Raw genomic sequence first — 18,811 nt, forward strand, 5'->3', positions numbered from 1 at the left:
AAATTATATTCCAGTTATAAATGTGCTTCTGATTACAGAGAGCCTGGGATTACAAAGATTTGTATTTTAAAGAGAACCAGTTTGAAGGGAGCACAATTAGCTTTTTGGGTTAAAATAATTTCTTAATATGAAATTCGAAGAGTATGACAATTAGTCACCAATGCTGATGTTGTTAACATTAATCATTTGAGAATAAAGTATAATAATTTGAATGGTTTGATGTGATATGAGCTAAGCGATCTTTAGATTTAATCACCATTAGTAGCGAGATTTATGGTAATGCTTTTTTCCTCAGTTGGTCAGAACAAACGTGGCAGACTTGTTACTTGTTCAGATGGCAATATACGGTGAAAATTCTTATTTGGGTCATATATTCCAAGATGTAGGCTAGAATCTGTGATTGTGAAGTACAGTAAATATCCACACCAGTGCGGTGACTGATAGCCACACACTCTTCAGAACATTAGATTCATCCGCGCTGGAGCCGTGCCGACTCACAACCCACGCAAGCTAGATAATTCCGCACACAGCTGCAATTCCAGGTTTTCAAACAGAAATGGCAACAAAGAGGCAAAACTTACGGACTGCAGCTTTAAATAAAAAGGTAAATTAGAAAGGTATACTGCTGTTCAAATGTTTGGGGTCAGTAAGAAAAAAATAAAAGATAAAGAAATTAATAAATTTATTCAACATGTCAGTTTTTTACTTTTTTATTTATCAAAGAATCCTGAAAAAAAATTATCATGGTTTCCACAAAAATATTGAGCAGCAGAACTGTTTTTCAACATTGATAATAATTAGAAATGTTTCTTGAGCACCAGATCATCATATCATTTCTGAAGGATCATGTGACACTGAAGACTGGAGTAATGGCTCCTTAAAAAGATGTAGCTTTCCCGTCTCGGGAATAAATTATTACAATTTAAATATTAATTGAAATAGAAGAGAGCTATTTTAAATTTTAATAATATTTCACAATATTACTATTTTTACTGTATGTACAGTTTTGATCAAAAAAATTTAGCCTTGGTGAGAATAAGGGAGTTCTTTCAAAAACATTCAAACAATTTTACTGACCCTAAACTTTTGATCAATTAATCAAATGTTTGTGTACATTTTACAATATTTTGTAAAAAAAAAAAAAAAATAGGGATATAACCATATAAAATTAAAAAAGCGTAATGCACTACAATGGTATTTTTTGTAAGTGTGAGTTTATGTGAATGTGTGTGTGAACTTGAAGATTTAAAAAAAAATTGTTTTCTGTGATTTCTATCAACTGAATGAATTAGAATATTCTTGGACAGTCTGTTTTAAAACATCTGCGCATTGCTTATAACCACTTTCATATATGCACAATCAGCATCTTCCTAATGATAAAATGATTTAAGGTTATTCACGCAAGTTATTTGTTTGCATTAACATATTTCTCAGTATACAGACCTGACACTTCTCGTCTGCTAGAATCCCAAACCAATGTTCAATGGAATGAGCTCTTCACACTTTTCCTGCAGTCTTTATTTTATTTTCATTTCATTTGTTCCTCTTGTTCCTCCCTCCTCCTCTCCCTCCCTTCACGTTCTTCACAGGTTTGGGTAGTGAAGTCAATGGAGCATCTGGTCTGCGTCTGTTATTAGGTGTGTAAACGCCTCACTTAGTGTGCCCCCATTCCTCCTGTACTGCTACATTGACGTGAAATGGGTTTGAATTGAAGGGGTGTGCACCTCTAATGATTGATCGGCAAAACCCCTTATCAAAGGAAATGATCTTTAAAATATCATGATAATGTTGTTAGTCAGAAATCCCTTTTCTGCACAAAGCAACTACTTCATGTCACAAAAACTCAGTTTGAAAACATAAAGTGAGCCTGCTGTTGCAGTTGCGTTACACTGTGTCTACACCGGACACAACAGTTGTCACGTCACTCCTCACCACGATGCAACATCTAAAGGCTGTCTACACTGGATGCGAGAAAGCGACCATTGCAAATCATTTGAACTTTGTGTCAGTTACGCCATAAATAGAACGAGGCATCAGTTTACTGTCGGGAATTTGTTGTGTTGCACCTCGCTGCATGTAGTATAGATAGCATTACTGATTATAATGGGTTTGATTTGTCGCGTCGCACTGCTCACGTCCGGTCTAGACATGGTGTTACGGTGTTGCATTGCTATTTATGCTACCTTTCAAAAGTTTGGGGTCAGTACGTTTTTAAAAAAAAAATGCTTTTGAAATAAGTAGTTATTTAGTTTTATTTATTCCTATGAGGGCAAAGCTTTGTTTTCAGCTGCAGTTACGGCCAGGCTTCAGTGTCATATGATCTTTCATAAATCATTATGATATGCTAATTTGGTGCCCAAGAAACATTTCTTATCACAGTTGAAAATGGTTGTGTTGCTTAATATTTTTGTGGCAACCATGACACTTCTATTCAGCATTTTTTTAAATGCTTTAAAAAAAAATTTTTTTTGGAACACTGTAAATGTGCCTACTGTCACTAAAGATCAATTTAATGCATCTTTGCTGAGTATAAATAATAATAAAAAAAAACTTACTAACCCCAAACTTTTTAATTGTAGTGTATATTTAGTTTAGATTACAAATACTATATTTAGATTACAAAGACTCAAGTTTTAATTAGTTTGTCTTTTTATAATTTAGCCAATATCTTTAAATATGGATGCTAAAGCATTCCGTTAACATGGGTTAGTTACAGATGCAGTTGCCGACACTAACAGTATCTGTAAATGTGTGGTTTCTTTCTGATTTTAATTGTCTTGCCACTTGGTCCCTTGACTTCACCTTCTCCTCTCTTAAGATTTTGTGGGCCATTCCCTGTGTTTGTCGCTCTCTCTTTCCATTGTTATTTCTAATTTATCCTATATGTTTGAAGTTCTTACAGCTCAAGAGTTTTGTAAAGTACACTTATTGAACATCTAATCTGAAATTTTTTCTTAGCATCTTAGACTAGGAGCGATTGTTTAGACCTGGAATTTATATAATATGCATATTTTATTCATGTTTTCTATAGCAGATTGCACATATTTTCTCATATTCTCATCATCACTACACTAAAACTATGATATTATTATCTATTATATGGTCTTCTTAAAGTGTGCCTAGATTATTTACAAACTATTTCTCAAGCACTTTTGCACCATTTACTTTTCAAACCTTTGAGTATCTTTGGGAAATGGTGACAATGTAATTACTTTAAAATGCAAGCAAATAATATGCTTTTGCATGCTAATTTTATTGTCACTTGATGTGCAATTCTTTTTTTCTAAATGTGTAAAGTCTAAATGCTAAATGTGTGTTTCAAGAAATGGAAGAAATAATTTGCATGTGTATGTTTTTTTTTAAATGTATTTATTTTTTCAGAAACCACAGGTGAATCAACCCTGAGAGTGACTGATGTCCCACCAACATCTGCAGCTATGTCTGACAGCAGCGATAAACAGTTTAAGAAGGTAAATTACTCTCTTTTCTGAATGCTCAAGCGCGACCATGATATACGATGGCCCTTTTGATGCTTTTGTTCTTCAGCTATTATAATAATTAAAGCAGCTTAAGTTTCTTTACCTGCATTTTTCTGCCTAGCTGTGTTGCTTGGGCTTTTAACTGAGTTGCTAACTGCTGTGCATTTATTTGGACTATTTACTGCAAGACACAAACGGCTCTTTTGTAGACCTGCTAAATACGGACACTGTTTTAGTAGCTTGCGACACCTGGCTAATGCTGAAGTTAAGTTGCCCCCACTATAATAAATGAAAATACACTACATGGCTAAAAAGTATGTGGACTGTCAGACTGGAGCAGAAAAGGCCCCAATCTGCTCCAGATGTCTATGCATTGCTGTGTGCTTGTTTTTATGAAGTTGCTAGTAATGAGTGTAACTGAATTAGCCAAAACCAGTTGATTAGAAGAGTGTCCTCCTATTTTTGACCATATAGTATACCTGGGTGTGTGTTTTTTTTTTTTGTGGAAATTATTTGTGAGCAGTGCTGTAGTCTACTTTGCTCCTGATATTTTACCTCTTTTTGGATGTCTTCATATTATTTGAAAGAAATGTCTCTCTCAGTGTGCACTATAGGGCAGAAGTCTGTTTTTCTCCATTTACATGCTGAACCATTGACAGATGAGCATCAAGGCTATTAGAGATATGTTTGTATCCCTTTCTAGCAATAGGTTCACATATGTTGTCCTGCAACCTCTTGTTGCAGGAGATTAATTTCTGTCTTTTTCAGCTACATGTTTGTCTGTCATGGCCATTACACTCTCTCTTAAAAAAACTGTTGCTTCTCTGAGAGCAAAGAATTCACTCCTTGGTATTTTAATGTTTAATGTCAGTGTTCTGTTTGTTTTTTTCATTTTCTTTGTTTCCTCACTCATAAATCCCTCATTATCTGCATTGAAGCTAAACACTTTTCAGGTTAGATTAGTACTAATTCAAGTTTTTCATATTAGCGTACTTCAAATAGGATGTAGACCATAAAATGTCTTTAACAGAAAAGTTTTTAGCAGTAATATTGGCAGTCTAAGCATGTACATTACCATTCAAATGTTTGTGGTCAGTGAGATTTTTTTTAAGGTAATTTAAACTTATATTCAGCAAGGATGCATTAAATTGATTAAACATGACAGTAAAGGTGTTTGTAATGTTACAAAAGATTTCGATTTCAAATAAATGCTGTTCTTTTCAACATTCTATTCATCAAAGAATCATAAATGCGTCACGGTTTTCATCATAATATTAAGCAGCACAGCTGTTTTCAACATTAATAGTAATTGTTTCTTGAGCACCAAATTAGCATATTAAATGATTTAATTTTTAATGTGTGTGATGAAGGATCATTTAATAATACACAAAACTGGAGGAATGGTTGCTTAAAAAATTCAGCTTTGCCATCACAGGAATAAATTACATTTTAAAATGTTGAAATAGAAAACAGTTATTTTAAATTGTAATAATATTTTTACAACATTTTAAACAAATAAATGAAGCTTAAAGCATAAAAAAAGACTTCTTTCAAAAACTTTGAAATGGTAATGTGCATATATAATGTAAGAAAAATTATGAAAGCAAATTCATAACTATGTACAGAAGCAGCATGCTTTTGAAAGACATGTATGAAAGACATGATTTGATAGACATGACACATACACATTTGCTCTCTCCAGCTTCAGGCTTTGCACTGCTCTGCAACTAAATCATTGTACCTCAAATGCCCGCTTTCCTTAGTAGCAGTAATTTTATGTGATTTTAGTTCATCTATTAAAAGCTATTAGAATTGTCTTTACTGCAGTTATATATCAGCTTGACAATACTGACTGTGAGTGCTGGTCTTGAATGTGGTTCTACATTAGTGTTAATAAATGTTTGTAAATCCCTCTGATCTTCGCAGTTCAGATCGTCCCCCTGCCTTTTCCTGAGAGACCCTTACGGTTGTCTCTTTCTGCTCGTCAAGATTTTAGGTTCATCATAACTGAGTTAGATTAAAAATTACTGTATTACCAAAGCAGTATATTAAAGTGAGGCGGACCATTTCCCAAAAGCTCTGCCATGTCCTCCTATTAGTTGGTAAGCAGGTTGATTGATTGCCTGTCTCTGTGCCGTCCCTCAGCAGGGACTGCTCAGCGAGCTCATTCTCATTCAGCAGCAGATCCAGCAGCATGAGGAGGAAATGCGGCGGGCGGCAGCTAATAATGCTCCGCCTCCGCCGCGTGAGCCCAGTCCCAGCCCGGCCCCGAACCCCAGTACCTCGCAGTCCAAACGCAAGGTGAAGGTCCACTCCCCCACCACCCTTCTGATGCTGTGGCTCTCATTACAGTCTTTGACTGCCCCACACTATTCTTTTGTAACTATTTTGTGAATTTTTGACACTCAGCAATACATTTTTCCCAAATTCTTATTAGCTGAATATAATGAATATGTTAATCTTTATAATATAGCTATCAGAATGGAGAAGGTATTAACAACTGGTGTGAGAGAACTACAACTTTAATATACTCTAGTTACAAACCAAATAAGTAGCTCCACCCATCCAAGATCTTTGAAATGTGCAGCTCCAGTGTAGGTGCCATTCGGATTGATCATATCCTAAGCGACAGCTTAATCCGCACTTGTATATTAATTTGATCTGAGCATCTATATGCCTACATGCTTTTTCCACCAAACCGAGATTTCACTGTGATCTTATTCCATCTCATAGCTTGGGGTCCAAAGTCTGAGACCAATAAATACAACAATTTCTTAGTCAGGGATAATGGGCTGGTTGAGGGAAGTTGTCATAAAGGAAGTTTTTCTCTTTAAACATATAAATAAAAACTTCCTTAAATTAGAATAACTTGGAATTCTGTCAACCAAACTAAAATTACAATATCATACTTTTGTAATAGGTAGATTTTTGAGTTAGATTTTTATAAAAGATTGAACTTGTTCTCATGTCTCAAGGGTATTTTTCAGTAAGGTTAGGTCAGAGCCAGCTGAAATGTTTAAGATATTATTAATGTATTAATTACAACATTTGTTGGCCAAACAATGATCTGAAATTTTTGTACTCTGTCTTGCCTTGTGCATTTTTGTGATTTCATTTCAACATTATTTTATTGTTTAGAGATGTTAGGGAAGAGCTTGTAATAGTTTTTTCTATTGTGGCAACTTGGTTTGGCAAATTTTCCCCCATTTGTGAATGTTTAAAAGAGTTTTGTGAGCTTCAGTGGAAGGAAATCGTATCTTTTGTACAATTGGGTTTACATGATCAGTGTCACAAATTTGCTAATTTTATTAGTGACCTAGAAATAGTGCAAAATCTTTATGAATGAAATATTTCTCATTGGTTTTGTGCTGTAGTGTTTCTTGGTATATATTTCTGCAAATTCCTACAGCTTAAGACTGTTTATATTGTTTAAATTAAATTTAGATATTGAATCACAGATTTTGAGGGTGGTCTCAGACTTTTAAATCTCACGGTATGTGCCATAGTCATTGAGTTTTAACAATCAAATTCTGAGTGACTTTGAAAACATGTATTAGTCAGATGTTTCAATGTTTCATTCAAGCAACTTTCAAAAAACCACTGCTCTAAACATGTTTTTATTTTAAAAGTAAAATGCATCATATTAGCTATGCACCTATAACTAGCATTTTTTGCGATAAACCCGATTCTGCCTCGCTCATGCAAACCCATTTATTTACACAGTCCCACATGTAGTTAATATTCACTGCATGGAGTGGTATGCTGCCCTGCCTCATGGAGAGCAATGCACTTTGCTTCAGCTGTTGCCCAGCAAAATTAACCTGCCTAATACCAGAACTAATTACCTCTGCACATAGGCAAACGACATGCTATTTAGCAGTAATAAAAGGCAATTTCATATCACACATCCTTGTTTTTTTATGTAGATGTGCGTTTGTGTGTTTGATGTTTTCCTTTGTGTCCTTCTCTCCTCTAATCATTCACTTCTTTTCTGTGATTTGGTACTCAGCAATTGCATTACAGGTGCGGGCCAAGAAATGATTCAGCGCTTTGATGCATTGATTTATAATTTAAGCATCCTTTACAAATAGTTTTTTGGAAGTGTGGTGATTTTGTGTGAAGAACAAATGATTGATTAAATGCTTGGAAAAACCTGGAAGTGAAATTTCTTCTCTTTGCATTAACTTGCCTTCCCTCTTCTGGGCTGCCTGCTGGAATTGAATGCACGAGATTTGGATTGCTTGTGCAGTGGCTCTTACAGGGGGATATTAGGAAGATGATCAGCTGTCCTGAAAATAAATAACATGTTCATAGTCTGCTACATTGTTTCTTGTGCTTTCAGTCATCTGATAAAGAAAAAATTGACCAACTTCAGGAAGAACTTCTTCGAACTCAGGTATTAACAGTTATATGTCATTGATTTTAAGCCTTGCTTTTGGTTTCAGTTTTTTTTCCACACTAAACCTTGTAGCCTTTTCATTTATTGTTATCATATTCAGTTTATACGTGTTTTATATTCCATTTCTCTCATGCTTGTATAGTTGAAGTACCAACGGTTGCTGGAGCGTCTGGAAAAGGAGAATAAAGAACTGAGAAAAGTCGTATTGCAGAAAGATGACAAGGGTATTCACCAAAGAAAAGTCAAGGTCAGATTTAAACTTACTTCAATTATGCATAAAACTGATACATGCAATAAAACCATTTTTTAAATGGTTGGCTTTCACTGATGCATTTCTTTTGGTTTTGATCCTGTGCAGAAGTCTTTGATTGATATGTACTCTGAGGTCCTGGACATTCTCTCAGATTATGACTCCAACTACAATACTCAAGATCAGCTGCCAAGGGTCAGTGCTATTCTTATTTATTCTTCTCTTAGAATGTCAAATATTTACACAGCTTTGCTTTAGGATTGCAATTTGGTAATCTAATGATGTGTAGATTATTTTTTGATTAAACAATTAACTGGATATGCTTTCTGTCAAAATAATATATTTTGTATGCTGCAAAATGTATTTGCTATAAAATGTAGAGGTTTACAGGTAAAGTGTAGAAAACACATTCCCTTCGCTGATGATAATACATTACTGTAATCTGAGTATACGTATTCATAGATGGACACATGTATGCACATATCCACTGACACATACACATTTACACGCTATTTACCTCTGTTTTTTATTTTATTTGTTCTTATGGTTGTACTTTTTTCATTAGTTTGATGTAGTCATCAAAATTTCTGTTTATATGTATGCACGCACACACACACACACACACACATACTTTTGTGAATCCTAAAGTCCCCTTGTAGTCAAATATTTTATCCCTTAAAACGTATCTTTGATCATCACAATGACATATTTAAATGTTTTTTCTTGTGAAAATAATTTTCTCATGCCTTAAAATAGCTGGAATGTAACTCTACACCCTTGCCTCATTTACTATACGCTGATCTCTGAATATGCAAATTAGTCCCGCCTCCACTCAGTCACACCAGCCAGCGCCTCCTGATCCCAAGTAGATATAACTGCAGATAGGAGATCTTCAAAATGGGGCGTGAACTCCAAAAGTGGGCAGAACCTCCAAAATGGGGCGGGGTCTCCTTGCGCAAAAACTTTCACCATTGGCTCTGGCTTCAAGCCAATTGTTATTGACTTACATTTCAAAATAAAACTTTATAAATTAAACATTGTTTCTAGTTCATCTGAAATAAAATATGCTATATAAATAAATATTCTCCGTGAGAGCAGAGCCAAGCTCGTGGCCATTGGTGTTCGGACTGGAGTTTGAACCTCTGCTTAATGATATAAACGGGAATCACCTACGAGCTCCCGGGGCAACGGGGGCATCCCGGGGCTCCAAATTAGCAGGGTAGGAGGGGGTAGTCACGCTGTGTGTAACTAAAAAGGTGCCATTGTCCGGTGAGGTCCGGTTGGGGAGTTACGGAATGATCTCATATCACATAATCTTATTAACTGTTTATCTCCTGAACTGCAACTTTCTTTACCACGCTATTCAGCACCAATCCCGCCGTGCAGTCAATTTCACTGGTTAAAGGGGTCGTATGATGCTAATTTAAAGATAATTATTTTGTGTATTTGGTGTAACAGAATATGTTGACATGCTTTAATGTTCAAAAAACACATTATTTTTCAAATACTGTACATTATTGTAGGTCCTCTATGCCCCGCCTCTCTCAAACACGTCGTTTTCAACAAAGCCCCCTCCTTTGACAAGCGCAGTCTGCTCTGATTGGCCAGCTGACCCAATGCATTGTGATTGGCCGAACAACGCAAGCACTTGTCGGAAATGTAACACCCCTTACCATAATCGCGTGCTTCAAGCTTTCAAAGTAAATATCAAGACAGTTAATAATGTTGTTAGTTTTACCATCAGTTCAAGCCCGAAAGGGCAACAGAGTCGCGTGACAGATACAGTGATGATGCAGTACAGTTGTAAATAAATTATAACCAATGATTCCTAATTGCATCTACTTCTGGAAGACTAAATAAAGTGATTTTGCAATCGCACTGAAACACACAGTGTCTCCCTGACATGGCTGCATCAACACTATTGCGTTCCTGAAACCACGCCGCCTTTCTTTGCGTGCACATTTGGGCGGCATTGTGTTAATATTTCCACATAGTGACGTAGATATGTGGGAGTGTGTTAGAACGAGCCGTTTTAGGTAGGCGTGGCTGACTCTTTACTTTTATAAAGAATATCTGTTTGGATTTGAGACTTTAGTCTTTGCAACTTTACAGATCTTCTTTATGCACCAACAGCTTGTAACACTCCAAAGAGAAAGGAAAAATTTAAATCGCATCATATGACCCCTTTAAGGTTAGGGTCAGGTGTGGGGTAGGTTTAGGGTTTAGCATTTTTTGTAGCATAGTGTAGGAAATCAACACTTTAATTGAAACAACCAATAAAATATTTAGAATCAGCTGTGGGGTGGAGTTTGCACTGAAGTGGATTGGGGCAAAAAATTGTGCATGCGTGTCATGTGCCTCTCTGTCAATGGGAGGAAGCCACGCCCTATTTTGGAGCTCCTAATATATATATCTTTTATTGAAATAAATTAAGCTAATTATTTTCCTCTTATGCTATCTCATAAAACGCCTCTTAATGGTTCAGACATAACCAGCTTCTGTCTTCTCTTCGCTAGGTGGTGGTAGTTGGAGACCAGAGTGCAGGAAAGACCAGTGTGTTGGAGATGATAGCTCAAGCTAGGATCTTTCCTAGAGGCTCTGGAGAAATGATGACCAGATCTCCTGTCAAGGTGAATTAAACAAACTACACTCAGATAGTAGTTATTCGACACATGAATAATAATAATATAGTAAATATTGTAGTAATTGTGATGTGTTTACCTACAGGTGACATTGAGCGAAGGCCCTCACCATGTAGCAATGTTTAAAGACAGCACTCGTGAGTTTGACCTTGGGAAAGAGGAGGATGTAGGTTTCTTAACTCAAATTATGTAGCACAAGTTTGTCATTTTCTGTATTTGTCAGATCACTGAGATCATTTTTTCTAGCTTGCAGCATTGAGGCATGAGATTGAACTCAGGATGAGGAAGAGTGTGAAGGAAGGTCAGACAGTCAGTCCTGAGGTGAGACCATCCTTCCTTTGCTGCTTTTGTGAAAACATTCACACTTGAATCTGCCCGGATACTTTGATATTCATCATTCATGTGTTTTTTATTCTCTATTAGACCATCTCTTTAAGTGTAAAGGGTCCAGGAATCCAGAGAATGGTGCTCGTTGACTTGCCAGGGGTCATCAGTGTAAGTTTTGTCTTCATTTTTTTATACAATTTAACACATAACTTTATACATCTATTCAGAACATGTTTGATGTCACCGACTGTTTCATTTGTATACAGACTGTGACAGCTGGCATGGCTGCTGACACAAAAGAAACCATTTTTAGCATTAGTAAAGCCTACATGCAGAATCCAAATGCCATCATCCTCTGTATTCAGGGTGAGTTTTCACACTTTCATTAAAATATTTGTCACTAGCATTGTATTAAGACGAGACTGTTTATTCTCTGTCTCTTGCTTTATTTTTCTCTTTCAGATGGCTCAGTAGATGCAGAGCGTAGTATAGTCACTGATCTGGTCAGTCAGATGGACCCTCAGGGCAAAAGGACCATCTTTGTCCTTACAAAGGTTGACCTGGCAGAAAAGAACCTAGCCAGTTCAAGCAGAGTAAGACCTTTAGATATTTCACTACATGAACTCTCAGTGATGTGTGTTACTTACTGTATTAGCCACTAGAGGGAGACTTTTTGTGCCCTCTGACACTAAGCAAGCAATACTGACTACTGTTATGTGCAGATGAGGACATTTATGGGAATTTTTTACACCTCATTAAAAAAAAATATATATATTTTGTTGTTTGCCTCAAATTATTCTTCCACCCCCATTTGTAGATCCAGCAAATAGTTGAAGGCAAATTATTCCCAATGAAGGCTTTGGGCTACTTTGCTGTAGTAACTGGAAAAGGTAAACATGAGATCTTTCTAGAAACCTTTTGCATTTGAAATTTGCTGCGCTTAGATAAAATCATTCAGACCCATGATTCTTTTGTAGGCAGTTCTAATGAGAGCATAGACTCCATCAAAGACTATGAGGAGGACTTCTTTCAGAAGTCAAGACTGCTGAGGTAGGACTCAAATGCATATTTCTAACTTAGTATTTCTTTAATCTGTCACATTTTGATTGGACAATCTTTTCCCAAACTGCTAAAGAGATGGCATGTTGAAAGCTCATCAGGTGACCACAAAGAACCTCAGTCTTGCTGTGTCAGACTGCTTCTGGAAAATGGTCAGGGAGTCAGTGGAACAACAAGCAGATGCCTTTAAAGGTGAGATATAATAGAGATTCAGATCTTATATTACTGTGTTTCATACTATGACTTCAACTAACAAATCTTAAAGGCATTGTTCGCAGATTGTTAAAAAATGTACATTCTGCCTACTCACCCACATGTGACCCATTTTCTTTTTCTGTGGAGCACAAAAGAATAAATTAAGCAGGATGTCCATGCTATACTTTTCCATACAAGAAAAATATGAATTAAATTGGTCATGTTCCAAAAAGATGGAATAAAACCTCATAACCCATGAAATTTTCTAAAGCCATATGCTATCCTTCTGCAAGGAACAGACTGAAATGTATGCCCCCCCCCAGTATTTTTTTTTTTCTCTTTTGGAAAGACACAGAAACGCTATCTTGGATTTTTTTTCTTTTTCTACTAAAGCTGGAAAAATAACTGGAAAAGTCATGGGGCCTTTGATTATTGTAGTGGATAATGAGGATCCTTGGAGTCAAAAACGTTGATAACTACTACATTAGGACACATCTGAAAACCTTGAAATAAAAAAAGGCACAAGAACTGTGCTTTTGGGCCTTTAAGTTGATCATTGCTATTTTTATTCCCTATTAAGATGCTGATTTTCAAGGGCATTTTGTGAAGCAGAGTGCACATCAGCTCTCAGGAGACTCCGTAAATAAACCTTAATAGAATCCAAAGCAACAGCTCGACAGCCACTTAACTCTAAAACCCACCTCAGCAGAGCTCTTTCCCTGTTCTGTGCGTGCTGATTGCCATCACACCTCACCTCAGCTCAGACGTTCTGCACAGGGCACACTGTAGACCTCCACGCTGCCAATTAACAGGCCAGCCCTGCTAATGCTCTGCCTCTAGATTTATTGCCTGACCCAGGACACTTCTCAAACCTTTGTGTGGGCTATCGATCTCCACGGCTGCACTGGGGCCAGCCCGATAACCAGAGCAATTAGCGTAATCTCCATTGTGTGAGCGAGACACCCGGGCCGTGTGTATGCTGGGGATGCAGGGCCCCTGGGGAGCGTGGGGTTGCTGATACAGTGCACACCTGACTCCAGGTGCATTGATCATGGCCACGGCATAGTCTGGTGTTCCTGTATGGGGAACAAGACAGAGGGAGATGGGAAGTGTCTGAGGAACAGGGCTACTGTCACTGAAAAGTTTTAGCAAAAGTTCTCTCTATTATTATTGGTGAAATTTGAACACATTGTTTTATAGAAAGAATTAGAATTGTTTTATTTTTTTAAAGTATGAGAATAATAGCCAGGTTACTAATGATCATGTTTAAATTACATCTGACCTACTTATTGCAGTTTTTTTTTTATCATATTTATTTTTTCTCATGTTTGTTAGAGGTACTGAAATTTCACAGTGACCTTACGTAATATACGCTGTCCATAAAATGTAGTATATTAAAGGTATAGTCCACCCAGAAATAAATATCATCATTTACTCACCCTCAAGTCATTCCAAACCTCTATGGATTACTTTATTTGTGTAACACAGAAGATATTTTGAAGAGTGTTGGTAACCAAACAGTTTCTGTTCCCATTAACTTCAGTTGTTTGTTCAGATGTCAATGGGACAAACAATTTTGGTTACCAAAAAAACCTTTCACACAGGTTTGGAATGACATGAGTAAATGAAAGAATAATAATAAAAAAAAAACCTTTTGTTACCTTCCAGATTAAAAAAAAGTTTCCTTAAATTTTTTGGCAATATTGATGAAAATAATAATCTAAATTGAACTTTACTTCCTGTTGCCTGTTGACCAGCATCCCGATTTAACCTGGAGACTGAGTGGAAGAACAACTATCCTCGCTTACGAGAGCTGGACAGGGTAAGAATCGGCTCCTGCTTAACTATTCTAGATTTTTAGGTCTTTTTTAGCATCAGATCAACATTCTAATTTAAGTATGGCAAAAAATCAAAACAAAATGAGTGAATATAGTAACGTAATATTGTTCCTAATACAGGTGCATCTCAATAAAGTAGAATGTCATGCAAAATGAAAGTAGAAAAAAATAACGAAGATACTCTACATTACCTTTGACAGCATTAATAATCGTATGTGCCCTATGACCTCATGAGATTAAGTATATGTTTTATATTGTGTATGTCATGCTCTTCGTTCATAGAACGAGCTATATGAGAAGGCCAAAAATGAGATCTTGGATGAGGTGATCAGCTTGAGTCAGGTTACACCAAAACACTGGTGAGCACTTCTCTTTTTATTAACTACAAAATTAATTGTAGGGCTGTCTACTGATTAAAAAAATTGAATCAGATTAATTACATAGCATGCATCCTGTGTGGATGACTTCTTACTAATTTTGTTCTGCTTACTATCTAATTGGGGATGTATATGTATATACATTTAATTTCATTGTTTATTATTTAATATTGATTTTGTTATTTATGCTTTGATAAACATATGATTTGACGCATCCCAGGTCAAAAACCTTTGTGAGTAACAGGATATATATATATATATATATATATATATATATACATACATACATATATATATACATATACATATACATATACATATACATATACATACATATACATACATACAGGTTACATCCTGTTCATCCACACAACCACAACCAATAATGAGGTATTCTCAATCTTCGACTCTTTGTTGGCTGGCAGATGTGAAACTCGACATCTCCATCTCCATGGCTTCAGGGTTGACTCTACCATCAGATTGCAAAGCTACAAGCTGTACCCAGAGTTATGAACCTAAAACCCAGAGGAGCAAGCTAAATGAAATGGATCAGATATTTGTAGGGGGCCCAGTGTGCTCCATCAGCCTCTCAAATCAATGGCATGATGAATAGCTGGAGGGTGGCTTCTCTGGGCAGCACTAGTTTGGTGCTATTGGAGATGTGTGTGTATTGATGTACCACACTAGAACAAAGCAAACAGGAAGCTATGAAATATGCTTTCCTTTTATGATAAATGAGCTTGACCTGTCACCCTATTCTCATCTTTGTCTTAATGTCAAGTCAACGACTTTTTAGAATTGTGAAGTAAAATTTTGACATTATTTAATGGTTGAGAGAACGGAAAATAACATAATTAGCATTGATTATTGTGCTCTTGGTCTCCATTTGATAGCAGCTTGCTCATGTATATTTTAAGAATTACCAAACATAATTTTTATGTCATTTTAGGGAGTCCATCTTACAGAAGAAGCTCTGGGAAAGAGTCTCGACACATGTTATTGAGAACATCTACCTGCCTGCCGCCCAGACCATTAACTCAGGCACTTTCAACACCACTGTAGACATCAAACTCAAGCAATGGACTGATAAACAACTTCCTCATAAAGCACTGGAGGTAATGAAACACTGATAGTTCTAATGAAACACTGATAGTGCTGATAGTTGGTAGTTAGATTTCTTAAATCATCAGGTAAAAAATGTGAAATGCTTATATTATATTACATATTATATGTGACAATACAAATCTCTTGATATGTAATGCGTCCTTGCTGAATTAAAGTTGGAATTTCTTAAAAAAAAGTCTTACTGACCCCAAACTTTTATTTATATTATATTATTTTACAGAGCTCTATAACATCATGTGAAAATAACATATTTCTCTCATCCAATTTAAATATCTGTTTTCTTTGCTACTCAGGTTGCTTGGGAGACGTTGCAGGAGGAGTTTGCCCGCTTCATGGCAGAGTACAAAGGGAAAGACCAGGATGACATCTTTGATAAGCTTAAGGAAGCTGTCAAGGATGAGAGCATCAAACGACACAAATGGAACGAAAGAGCCATGGACAGCTTGGTAAATAGAACATATATAATTATCAGAAATAGTTGATTATTTTACTAATGTAGCACACAGTTGTTTCTTGAGGGTTGTCAGTAAATGTTACTTACATGTGTGCGGTACAGAGAGTGATTCAGCACAACGCTCTGGAGGATCGTTCTATCACAGACAAGCCCCAGTGGGATGCCGCTATTCATTTCATGGAGGAAACGCTACAGTCTCGCCTTAAAGACAGTATGTCTACCCCTCATAAAACCCTTTCTTGTCTATCAGTCTATGGAGTGTGTGACTCATCTTCCTGTGTTGCAGCTGACTCAGTAATAGCAGATATGGTGGGGCCAGACTGGAAGCAGAGGTGGTTGAGCTGGAAAAATCGAACACCAGAGCAGGTTGAGCAGACAACACTATAAAAATTGTTTTTTGGTCCATTTTTATGATCTTGGAGCCAGATTTTAGTGTCAGTTTGTGACATTACTATAGGTGCTAGTGAAAAGAGAGTCGACACAATTTTGTTTTCTAACTCTAGCACATACGTAATGAGACCAAAAACGAGTTGGAGCGTCTGTTGAAGCTGCATGAGGATCACACAGCCTACCTGGCCAATGATGAGGTCACTACAGTGCGCAAAAACCTGGAGGCCCGAGGAGTGGAAGTGGACCCTGTACTGGTAAGTGAGACCCTGGGAGAGAATATCTAACATTGCTATCTGCACATCTGATTTAATGCTTTTTTACTAATGCATGTTTAAATGATTTCTCTCTGCAGATCAAGGACACGTGGCACCAATTGTTTCGACGTCATTTCCTGCAGAAGGCGTTACTACATTGTAACCTCTGCCGGCGAGGTTTCTACTACTACCAGAGGCACTTTGTGGACTCTGAGGTAGAGAAAATGCCTTTTTAGTAAAATTTTCTTAATTAGGTTCTCCCAAAGTGTTCTCTTTTGAGAATGTTTAAGGAAAATACATTTGTTTTAATTCATTTAACTAAATATGATAAATTATCCATAATAAAAGAAAAGTCATTTGCACTCTTTGTAGAATAGAATCTTTCAGCCAAAGAAAATGTTGTGCTTCCATACTTTAAACAAACACAATTTCTGTAAAATGTAATAGCAGTTTGTTTTAGTGTTGGGTCATGTTAAAAGGGTCTATTTACCTAATGGTTTCACTTATTTCTCTGTATTCCAGCTTGAGTGCAATGATGTGGTTCTATTCTGGAGGATCCAGAGGATGCTGGCTATCACAGCCAATACTCTTAGACAACAGCTCACTAATACAGAAGGTACGTCTGTGGGTTCTCAAGTCTTCAGTTCTGGTTGCTTGGCACAAATCATCTCATATCATAAATTAAACAGGCTTCAGTGGGGGGGATCAGTGACTGAGACTACTATCATTACGTTCCACGTTCAATCAAAACAAATCGGTGAATTGAAAAAAATTGTTTGTACAGTGCGGCGCTTGGAGAAGAACGTTAAAGAAGTATTGGAGGACTTTGGAGAAGATACTGCGAAGAAAGTCCAGCTGATCACAGGCAGGAGGGTTCAGTTGGCAGAAGACCTCAGTAAGTCCATCCTCCTACTTTCTCCTGGTTTAGCCCGTGAAACAGCAGTAAGGCAGGGTGACCACCAGAGGGCAGTGTTGTTTTGCACTTGAGTACTTTCATTTTATCTATAATGGATAATTTATCCATTTATCAAATTTTACTCCAGCATTACATTTCCATTCATGTTGCATTTATAAAATTCTTTAATATTAGATTTTTTTGGAAAACTTTTGATGTGTATTTTACATAATTTTTAGTGCAACAATTCAGTTGATCTTTATTTATTTATTTATTTTATTGTTGTGTGTTGAGTCTAAATGGATATTCAAATCAGCTTCCCTCCTTATCTATTTCTAAGCATTTCTCACATTTGAAGTTTTTTTTAAAAGGGCCAAACCCATTTGTACTTCAGTGTCAGGTGTATGCGGTCGAAATTCCGCTCTTTCCAACACTTTTTTCCGTTGTACCTTCTAACTCATTTTAAGTGATATTAGTTCTGAATAGGCTACGGACAGCTTTCCACATTCTCTTCACTCTCACACTCCCCCTTATTTTTTTCCTGTTCCTTCCTCTGTTGAGGCTTGAACCCTTAATTGCCCTTCACAGTGTGAGAGAGCTCCTGGCTGCGCACTGCCTGCTGTCTGTCATGTCTTCAGCCCTGGTTACTGTTAAAAACACTGTTGATTAAAGCAGCAATTTGTGGAGGCACGACTGACATGCTCAGACTTGATCTCGCGCAGACACACGACTCGCACACACATACTGTCATTACTGTGACTGCCGCCCAGGTTAATGTGTGCTGAGACACAATGGTCTGCCCATACAGTGTCTTGAGTCATAAAGAGCCTCTCTGGCTTTTTGATGAAGAATTTCTTTGCGTATATAAGAGGCCTCTCTAAATGCTTACTGAGCACGGCCTCTTTTGAATAGGTTGATGAGCTTAAGTGTATTTGCAGTGGACTGAAAAAAAAGCATGACTGAAGTGATTATGTCCCATAACTCAACAAATATCTTTCAAAAATGTATTTATCAGTCAATAAAGCATTGAATCTTTGCAAAGACATTCACCCAGATCTTTTGATATGCAGTTTTATATATTCTGCCTGTTCACACCAAGGACCATAATAAACTAGGGATGCACCGAT

The 18,811-nt window shown here is 36.7% G+C and overlaps 1 protein-coding gene across 5 annotated transcripts in view; it reads left to right on the forward strand.

The window, feature by feature from the left end:
• Positions 1-18,811, forward strand: part of LOC107582739 (dynamin-like 120 kDa protein, mitochondrial) — a 39,312-nt gene that overhangs the window by 3,602 nt on the left and 16,899 nt on the right. Inside the window, exons 5-29 of one of the 5 annotated variants that reach the window (XM_016268704.1) lie at positions 1,590-1,637; positions 3,382-3,470; positions 5,625-5,780; positions 7,822-7,875; positions 8,021-8,125; positions 8,237-8,323; positions 10,645-10,758; positions 10,856-10,936; positions 11,017-11,091; positions 11,194-11,265; positions 11,364-11,463; positions 11,560-11,690; positions 11,915-11,987; positions 12,075-12,147; positions 12,233-12,348; positions 14,109-14,173; positions 14,472-14,548; positions 15,516-15,681; positions 15,985-16,137; positions 16,248-16,356; positions 16,432-16,511; positions 16,649-16,789; positions 16,888-17,004; positions 17,312-17,405; positions 17,574-17,684. In XM_016268704.1, the coding sequence (XP_016124190.1) occupies positions 1,590-1,637; positions 3,382-3,470; positions 5,625-5,780; positions 7,822-7,875; positions 8,021-8,125; positions 8,237-8,323; positions 10,645-10,758; positions 10,856-10,936; positions 11,017-11,091; positions 11,194-11,265; positions 11,364-11,463; positions 11,560-11,690; positions 11,915-11,987; positions 12,075-12,147; positions 12,233-12,348; positions 14,109-14,173; positions 14,472-14,548; positions 15,516-15,681; positions 15,985-16,137; positions 16,248-16,356; positions 16,432-16,511; positions 16,649-16,789; positions 16,888-17,004; positions 17,312-17,405; positions 17,574-17,684 (2,487 nt within the window). The remainder of the gene's footprint in view (positions 1-1,589; positions 1,638-3,381; positions 3,471-5,624; positions 5,781-7,821; positions 7,876-8,020; positions 8,126-8,236; positions 8,324-10,644; positions 10,759-10,855; positions 10,937-11,016; positions 11,092-11,193; positions 11,266-11,363; positions 11,464-11,559; positions 11,691-11,914; positions 11,988-12,074; positions 12,148-12,232; positions 12,349-14,108; positions 14,174-14,471; positions 14,549-15,515; positions 15,682-15,984; positions 16,138-16,247; positions 16,357-16,431; positions 16,512-16,648; positions 16,790-16,887; positions 17,005-17,311; positions 17,406-17,573; positions 17,685-18,811) is intronic. The other 4 variants (XM_016268705.1, XM_016268707.1, XM_016268706.1 and 1 more) reach the window with 4 other exon arrangements.

The sequence above is a fragment of the Sinocyclocheilus grahami genome, unplaced genomic scaffold (genome assembly GCF_001515645.1).
Source record: "Sinocyclocheilus grahami isolate Dianchi unplaced genomic scaffold, SAMN03320097.WGS_v1.1 scaffold47.1, whole genome shotgun sequence".
NCBI classification, from domain to species: Eukaryota; Metazoa; Chordata; class Actinopteri; order Cypriniformes; family Cyprinidae; genus Sinocyclocheilus; species Sinocyclocheilus grahami.